The sequence below is a fragment of the Nematolebias whitei genome, chromosome 11 (assembly GCF_014905685.2).
Source record: "Nematolebias whitei isolate Nwh7 chromosome 11, NemWhi1, whole genome shotgun sequence".
Taxonomy (NCBI): domain Eukaryota; kingdom Metazoa; phylum Chordata; class Actinopteri; order Cyprinodontiformes; family Rivulidae; genus Nematolebias; species Nematolebias whitei.
Genome location: NC_056508.1, coordinates 33,714,813 through 33,724,422, shown reverse-complemented (window position 1 = coordinate 33,724,422; position 9,610 = coordinate 33,714,813). Strand labels below are relative to the sequence as shown.

Genomic DNA, 9,610 nt, shown 5'->3' with positions numbered 1-9,610 from the left:
GATACACAATAAAAGCCTTAGTGCACCAGCATGGTGCGACATGGAGGTTTTTTAAGTCCAAAGATGATAACACACACTCTCACACACTTTATTTTACATGTTGATCGAAGGCCGTAGAGCAGCCCTGTACAGTAAGACACTTAAAAAAAAAAAGATATGATGCATAGACAAAGAATGCTTTATACTAAAAGTAAACATAAATTGAGCGACAGACCTGTTGCCTGTTTACATTGTGATGATTGAGGACATTCAAATAGAACTTATTGCCATTACACTTATTCATACCCAAATAATAATAATAATTAAAAAAATGTATTCCCCCAGAAACATTTCAAAGTAGCCTCTGCAAAAATCAAGAATGTACAAACAACGGTCAATGTGGCAAAGGATCAAAGCTCAAAGTTGAATGAACGGTAAAAACTACGAGGCAGACATGCCCGGATTTAAAACATTACACTTATTTCACAAATTAAATATTTTGCATGTCACTAGAAAAACCTTTCTGTTTTTAATTAAAATAATTTATTCAAAATCCAGTTGAGTCAATTAACACAGATTATTTTAACGTTAAAGAATAAAAATGTTTTCAAAGCGGTTTTTGAACCAAACAGGATTCTGTGCTCAATATTTAAATGTGTTTTTAATTTATTTTGCAAATATTCCGCGATAATAGTGCAAGAGATACAGAACAGTCAAAAAGAGCACACAGTTCAGATGTTTGGCTTTGTGTCTTCAGGTAGTTAAAAGTTAGTGTAATTATCGTGTGAACGAAAAGCCACGGCTGCTGATTAAATAGAAAAAGTGACGATTTCTCGACCTAATGATGTCTGAGGTTCATCTCCGTAAGAAATAAATTACGCCCACAGCTTGTCTGAACTCTGACGGTAATTTTATCTTACATAAAATAAAATAAAAAACACAATTGGCACATGTAAAGTCATTTTTTCTACCGTCCTAATTATATATACAATTAAAAATGTTACGGTTTTACGTCACAATAACAACAAAAATATCTGTCTGGGATGGATTTTGTGTTTCATGTTTGATTTCATTTTGTCTGGTAGTGTTTTTTTTTTAAATTCCTGTGCATTTTCTCACCGTCGCGCGCTCGACACAAAACAAAAAACGCACACAAGAACATAAAAATAAAATAAAATCCTCAACCTTCACACAGCTCCCATTTATAAATATGATTGATTTTTTTTCCAGGAGGCTTGTTAGCTCTGAACTAAGCGTGAGAGATTAATCCCAGGCTTGTTGTGAGTTTTCATTCGAACATCAATCAGCTTGTCGATACATTACGAGAAGCATGATTTAAGCTGTTCGAATCATAAAAACAGCTGATTCAGTTGTAATTGCTTTTGTTCCATTTTCCAGTTGACTGAAGAAAATGAGCAGCATTCCTGCAACAACACTGTGGTTTTATATTAATGAAGCAAAAGAGCAGCAGACGAAGGTCAGACAAGGATGCATCTTTGTTTCTGTGTCTGGACGCTTCAAGTGCAGCTGAAATGTGAACCACGTGAACAAGCTGCGGTCTAATGTGGACAGATTTTAAATAACGTTTGAAAACAATCCTGTTTTGTAGGCAGCATAAAACAGTTTGTTAACAATGTGGCCTTTTATTAGGATGTTCACACACGAGCTTTCACTCCCTGGTGACCATACGAGACAAAGCAACACTACATTAATTCATACTTTAATTGTTTTTTTTTACTGCTCTTGACATCTAAATAGTGAGTCTTATAGTAGATGAAGTGTGCACGTACATGGCAGTTCGTATCCATCTCTGAGTTTCTCTGGAATACAGTCAAAGCAGCTGATGCACTTCTGTGAATGGTTTTATAAGTGATGTCCGTGCTGTCTTTAACAAATGCCAGCTTAGATGGGATTAAAGCAGAATAATTAGAAGCTTCCTTTTCTCACACAATCAGTTATCGGTCAATTAGTCAGCTCCGGTAACCGCAGCAGATAAAACGCGGACTAACATCTCGACTCGGACAAAAATATTATCAGACAAAACAAACAGCCCACCTCTGCCACAATAAAACAAACGAAAGAAATAAATCATTCACGCAATTTGAGTGTTTTCACAGATCGCCTTACTGCCAAGGCTTCTGCCCACAGTGACCCACTCAAGTGCATCTTTCAGGTAATCGTGTGAGGACGGGACGAAGTCGAAACGGTTTGGGTGGAGGGCGAGGCAGCATCGGCTGCATCTTCCCCTCTGCTCCTCTAGACGCCCCTCGTCTCCTGAGCTCATCAGTTTTGTGTTTGTGCAGTTGTGTGTTGTTGTGGATCACGTGCGTGGCAGGGTAATGGGTGTGAGGGCGGGGCCTGGGTCACTGTCGTCGATCCTCTGTCTCTGATCGGGAGAACGCCATCACCACGTCCTCTGCACCTGAGACGCAGAAGGAGAAAGTAGAAATGTGTTCATTTCTTCAACAGCAGAGCAAAAACCATTATAACTGGAGACTGGACTGTACACTGGAGGGTTTATTTTTAAACACTTCAAATCAAGATTTCACTCCCAACATAAAACACCAAATTCCAGCTCTCCTTATTCCCCTCTGACCTGTTATTTTAGGAGCTGAAATGTATTTTTACATGCAGTGTGATCAGAGAAGGAAGCAGGTAAGTTGAGGTTAAGATGTGTTTATGCCTCCGATTTGGCAAAGGGAGGTAGTCACAGGGCTGAGTTGGTGCGTAGGCATGATCCACACCAGCTCTGCGGTCACACTGGTTTTGTGATAAAAGCTTCATTGCTGGAGGATCATTTGTGAACAGCCAGAAGTTTCTGTTAATATTGTGAAACTGTTGTGCAACAGAGCCCTAAATTAGATAAATGACACGAGCTTGCTGTGGGTGTGAGGTGTAAAATAATAATAATAATAATCAAGTTTATATTTACTCACCTGACTAACCATTACATTTTATTTATTTAATGGGACTATGGGACATGCATTTGTTCAAAGGCGCTAACGAAATTGAAGCTAACTCCAAATGTGCAGTTTCAATAAAGGTTGGATTCAGTTCCCACAGATGCAAAAACTTAATTCTAAGAATGAACTGAAATGAACTGAATGCAAAAAACCATTGCAGACATGTTCCTGTTTTTAATATTTTACATCGCTTCATAGTGTAACTGCTTTTGTTTCGTTTTAATATAATTTATTTTATTTACTTTTCATTTGATGCTTTTTATACGATTGTCTATTGTTGTCTGTACCTCAAACCTGATCTTTGTTTAAAACAGGTCTCTCTTGTAAATGAGTCCTCGAGGCTCAATGAGACTAACCTGTAGAAATAAAGGTTGAATGAAGGAATTGTGATTTTAATTATCTGCTCATGTTGGTTTTCCGTGTAATAAATTATGCAAAATGATACAGGGCCTTACAAACGTGTATAATTGGAAACAATGACCTTGATGTTTAATTGTTTTCTGAAGTATTTTGACTGTTTGTTGTGCTCCACTTAAAGAAAACGCATCACACTACTCTTCTTTTCATTCCAGACAAGAACCAGGATCCCAGCTCTATTCTTTGGGTTGTTTTGTTATTAGATCTTGCTAAACTAATTCTAGTCTAAAGTGTGAAAGAAGCCCATTTGTCTGTTGGTCATGTGTATCCTGTAAATCCAGTGAGCTGTGAATATAAATCCAGGAGGGACGACCCAGTTATAAAAATACATTTTTGTGGATGCAGGTAAATTCGCCTCTTGAAGTGTTCGCCTGTTGAAGAAAGCCTCTGGCTGTTACCGCAGAGCCCTGACAGGAGACAAGGTACCACACCGAGTGGCCTGCTGACAGCAGCATCCTGCTCCGTCACGATAAAACTCAGATCTGAAGCTTCAGTGTCATTCAAGCCTCTTCTGCTGTAGCAGCTGACGATGTGAGGAGGACTATCTGTGACTACACAATACAGGGTTATGGTCGACATTAGCCACATCGAGCAACAAGAGATTTATTCCTATTCCTTTTGTACCTTGTTCAAAGTCCCCAGGTTCATAAACACCAGCTGATAATTACAGCCCTCTCTGGGATGACGACTTATAAATCCTGACAGATACACAATACAACTTTGTCAGCTAGCTTTTGTTCAGGAAGGAATGATTCATTAGTTGTTTGCCAACTAATTTATCAAGTCATTTGGACCAAAGCACACCTGCCAAGAAAGCTTTCCCTCTGGTTAGTGTCTGTCACATCAAACAACCAATTCTGCAGCTAGTAAACAGCTGTTTCTTCATTTTTGTTCAAGTGAAAGCTCAATTCAATGTGAGCGCTTTAGTCTCTAGATTTTATTAAAGACAAAGCAGTTGTCTAAAAACTTTGCTCCAAATTGAGGGGAGGGGAAAAAGGTATGTATAAATATTAATTTTTATAGACGCTCCTGGAAATTCGTTCATGAACAGTGATCGGTCAGTCCACACAACAGGTCCCTCTTGTAAACGAGTCCCCGTGGCTTAATGAGGCTAGCCTGTATAAATAAAGGTTGAATTAAAAAAATAAAAATTAAAAATCAGATATTTTTTCAGTTACTGAACATACCACCGATAAACATCTGCCTCCTGCAGGACTTCTACAAAGTTTTTACTGCATGGAGAAAACATGAAGAAAGCTGCAGTGTTTGGAAATAAAAGGTCGACAGGCTTTTAGAAAGAAACTGTTTTATTCTGAGTAGTATTCTCTACTGTTCATCGTGTAGCTGATGGTTTGTTTGAACTGGAGTTCAGCAGACAGAAGGATTAGAGGCTTTTTTTTTAACTTTTCAACTTGTGTCATTGAACACAGTTAGAAATTTTTGAGTTGAAAACACTTCCAGCTGAGGTGGGCACAGATATTGCCGTTTAGTTATTCTAACAGCGCTAATATTGCTAATAAAACTTGTTAGTTAAAATGGCAGCAAAGTGATTTTGTTTTAGTTTCACTCAAACAAGAAACTCATTATTGCCGTGTATCTGCTGTCGTCCAGCTGGCTTGTTCTCTCCTCCTTACAGTAAACTGAAGATTACTTGGACAAAGCTGCTAATTAGTTAAACCGAGATCTTAAACTTTTTGCAATATGGTGCACTTTTGTGCAAAAAAAAAAAAAAAAATCGTATAACATCATTAACATAGTGTTGAACAGCTTTCTGTCAGACTGACACTCAGCAGGTTAATCATCTTTAATATTGAACACGCTCTGAAGCCCTGAGACTAAACTGCAGCAGGATCAAGCGGATCAATACAACAGAACAGCTCATTTTTAACGAACGAGAACATTTTTTTAATTATTTTGAACTCAAGCCTTTTGTGCAGCATTTACACATTCTCCCTGTGCATGTGTGGGTTTTATGCAGGTACTGTGATTTTCTCCAGCAGGCTAAAAACATGCCTGATAGGTTAAATGCAACTAGGTGAGAAAAGTCGTTTGCGTCTTATGACCTGTCCCCCACCTCTCACACCATCACCCCAAGATAGACACCAACACTGCACAGAAGAGTGGGTACCCTGCATTTTCTGTTCGTGACAGTTCTTTAAGAGAAATCAGTAATAGAAAAAAAGGCACTGTGTATTGGCAAGTCAGAGCGGTACAAAAATCTGTATAGGGCCCAAAAACTAGAATCTGCGCATTTTTATTATATATGCACAACAAAATATGCCATGTACACAGAATTAAAATCTTCATAATAGAAGCAAAAACTACAGTCTTCATTGAGTTATTTTAAATAAAACAAAAAAAATGGAAACTGACAACTTTGTGAATCTAGTCAAAATATTTCCTGTATAAATGTAAAAACACCTTACAGCCACAATCCACATCTTTACAAACGGTTGAGCAGAATTTCTATCAGCACCAAATCCATGCTAATAATAAAACATACTTTTCACAGCAGCTTTGAAATGCGAGTTGGATTTAATTATTAGAGATATGAAGGTAGGCCAGAGACTTCACAACCATTTGGCACAAAGGGAACTCATTTTATCCGACAACATGGACCTTTACAAACAAAATTTAATGTTGTTTTTTCAAAATTCCTTTAGAAAATACATTTACACTTGTCATTGCTAGATTTGGGATAGTTTTGAGCGGAATAAGATCCAATTATAATGAGGGAGGGTGTCTACTAGGGATAAATCGGCCTCGATATCCTTAATTTTGGGAAATCGGACGATACTTCAGAGTCAGAGTCAGAGTTTCTTTATTGTCATTCGCACCTCATGTGGTACATGTGGTGGAGCGAAATTATGTACACGGGGTCCCAGTTACATCCAACAATAAAATGTATAAGGAAAAAAAAAACAGTAATAACATCTAAGATATGAACTAAGAAAAACACCAACTAAATATACACTAAGCACTCATAACATAAAACATTGAACATCAGCACAAACATGAACATGAGTCTGTGAGCAGATGTGCATGCATGAACACATCAACATTGAAACAGATCAGCAGCAACATGAAACAGATCAGCAGCAACATGATATGGTTTTTCACAGTGATTATTCTAGTTAGAGATTCATGAGTCTAACAGCCTCAGGGTAGAAGCTGTTCCTCAGTCTAGTGGTTCTACACTTAATGGATTAAAGGACTTAATGGATTAACTCATACTTGCATGAGAAACGGATATTTTGTTTTGTTTTAACAACAATTGTCTGAACTTCATTTATATTTCAGGGCACTACCTCATGACCAGTTAAAACAAGTTTGTATTGTTACTAGGATATTGTTCAAGGGCATGTTTTCAATAAAATAAGATTGGAAAATTGAAGGAGCATTGTGACCTTATAACACCTGACAGCGTCGCTAACAAAACAAAATCGTATCGGCCAAAATCGACATCGGCAGGTCAGACTTTTTAGAAATCGGTGATCGGCCAGAAAACTGCAATCGGTGCACCTCTAGTGCCTACCGTCAGAAAACATGTGCTTATTGATGCAATGTGAGACAAAAAAAAAAAAAAAAAAAAAAGCTAAAAAAGCTAAAAAAGAAAAAAATTTAACATGTTCTTTAATAAAAAGGAAAAAATAATTAGCAAAAGTTTAATCTGCTGAAAGAAAAAAAGATTTTGATAAATAAATATGGGAAAATCACACCACAGAACCTTGATCTTCAATTGAAGAAATCCACTTTCAAGATCATGTTTTAGCAGAATAACCTTAAGACCTACTTATCAGCATAGAAATGTGAGTCTGGACTGTGCCGTGTTTGTGTGGAGGAGATCAGGAGGAGGACATTGTGCAACCTGACACAAAACCCAGCAGATACCATCTAAGAATTCCTTCACAAGCTAAGCTAAACCTGAGTCTCCTGTTCGGACCTCGTCTTGCTACAAACACACACACTGATGCTAACAAGCTCCAGCCAACAAGATGGAAACATCAGGTCCCTTAATGCTGTTGCCTAGCGACAGATAAAAATCAGGCTGCATGGGCGCAGCTGATGCGTTTGAGCAAGCAGCTTTGATGCAGCTCTGCTTCTGGGCGTTCTCTTGCCTTTCCATTTGCCTCAGGCTGATTTTCTCCTTGGCTCACCATGCTCGTCTGAGGTGGACGGGATGTCGCATAAAGGCAAATTACATTTAAACAAATAAATAAATAAAATAATAATAAATTTACTGAAACAAAAGCACAGTCGAGGACTAAAAAAATTGACTAAAGACAAAATGGACTGCTTACGTTTTTAAAAATTGCAGCTTCATTATGTTCAAATCAAAAGCAAAAGTCCATCACCACCGAGTGCAGGAATTAATCCGTTCAACTGACCACACATTTGGATGAAAATTCACAAATACTTGCTTTATTGCATGTTTCATCCAAAAATTAAAAAGTAACTAGTAAATAAAAATACTTTTGGAGTTATTCTTGCTTCAGGCCATCAGCCACAGCAACAAGACCAAACATGTTTTCTTGACACTTCTGAGAGACCATAAATCAATATGTGGTTTGCTTGAAATGAACAAAGAAACATAAAAGCTCCACTGCAACCTCTGAGGATAAGAAATCTTAATAACCTCAAAGGGAGCGTGTTTGAAGTGAGAGGTATCCAGCTGCGTCCTGCCAGTCTCTCCAGCTTGAATAAGCAGGAAAACATCCAAACGGTGACTCCAGTGTTGCAGCGGCGCAGCACACGCAGCATTTAAGGTCACAATCCGTGCAGGGTCAGCTGGGGGGGGGACGCTGAGAGCAGCCGGGGCAGGTTGAGAAGAACGACAGACTGTGTGTGGTCTGACTCAACAGACCCAGAAGGAGCAACGTAAAGATATTTAAGGATTCAAGGATTGCTCCGTTGTTCAAACAGCACACATTTGTAAAGTACTCGCCTTCATTGTAGATCAGTCTTTTTTCAATTCCACGACTGTATCACCATCATAAAACTACAGACACACCGAGTTTAAACCCCTAATCTTCTTATGAAAATCTTTTTTTTTTTGAGTGGGATAATTTTTTAATTGTTCTGAACAGTAGAATGATCTAATAATTTTACTTGGCTTGCTAAAAATTATCCAAGAGTTATATTTGTGTAACATTTTAAGATTTCACTTGAGCTCCAGTAAAACTAAATTAAAATGAATAGTAACATCGAAATATATTTTTGAGCGAGATTTTCTTCTTGGGTCATTTGAAATCCTTCATCAATCTGACATCTAACAGACTAGAATTCCTTAAAGGAATGCATATTGCTTACCGTCTCGCAAACCAGTGGATTAAACAAAGATGTTGCATGAGCTGATCGTGTTCTCTTGGTTAATTTTAGACCATATTTTAGCTTAATATCTGTAAAAATAAATCACAAAGTAAAAGCCATTTTTGGATTGTTATGCTCAATTACCTGTGGTGGCCAAAGAGAACTGGGTTGACTCCATTTTTGTTAAATTTTGTTAACTGGTTTATGAGACACGGACAAGAGAGAAACAGATATGCACACACTGTAATCACACTAATGTCCTCTTTATTTAGTGGGAGGTAAAACGACTATGGGAATTTTTGGAAAGTTTATTGTCAATGTTAAAAGCACACCTAATACTGACATATGAAATGTTTGTTTGAGAAAACTTATGAGAAGAAAAATTAAGGCTCCACTCAAACAACTTGGGTAACTTAAGGTTTTTCACAATCTGACCTACTGATCAGATTAATGCCGCAAGACAGAACAAAGAAAAGTGAGAACAAATATTCCTCTGCTTAGGAAACATATCTACATTTAACATCTTTGCTCTGTTTATGATGAATCTCACTTGAAAAGTAGTTTAAAGACAGCACAACATAATAAGTAATGATTACAGTGGGATCCTAAACTGCATCAATCTGTAAGAAGCAACATGACTGAATGAGACACTGGAATATCACACCGAGTAATTAGAGCTTCCTTATTTTAACATGCTCCACTCTATTTATATAGCACGCCACAACAACACTCAGGCCTTTGGGGAAGCTCCACTTTCATGGGACAACTGGGGTTTCTATGGCAACGTTGTCTCCTCTCTTTTACTGAGCTCCTCCAGTATCCATTAGGTAACTTTTCTTTATACAGTAGGTCCTCGTTTATCGTGGGGGATCCATACCCTGAAGTCCTGCGATAAGTGAAAAACCGCCAAGTAGGAATAGTAGTACAAGTAGTAAGTAGTA

At 37.8% G+C, this 9,610-nt stretch overlaps 1 protein-coding gene across 1 annotated transcript in view; it reads right to left on the bottom strand.

The window, feature by feature from the left end:
• Positions 1-1,536: 1,536 nt before the first annotated feature.
• Positions 1,537-9,610, bottom strand: part of ctnnbip1 (catenin, beta interacting protein 1) — a 23,624-nt gene continuing 15,550 nt past the window's right edge. Inside the window, exon 4 of the mRNA XM_037684240.1 lies at positions 1,537-2,401. Coding sequence (XP_037540168.1) covers positions 2,343-2,401 — 59 coding nt within the window. The 3' untranslated portion in view covers positions 1,537-2,342. The remainder of the gene's footprint in view (positions 2,402-9,610) is intronic.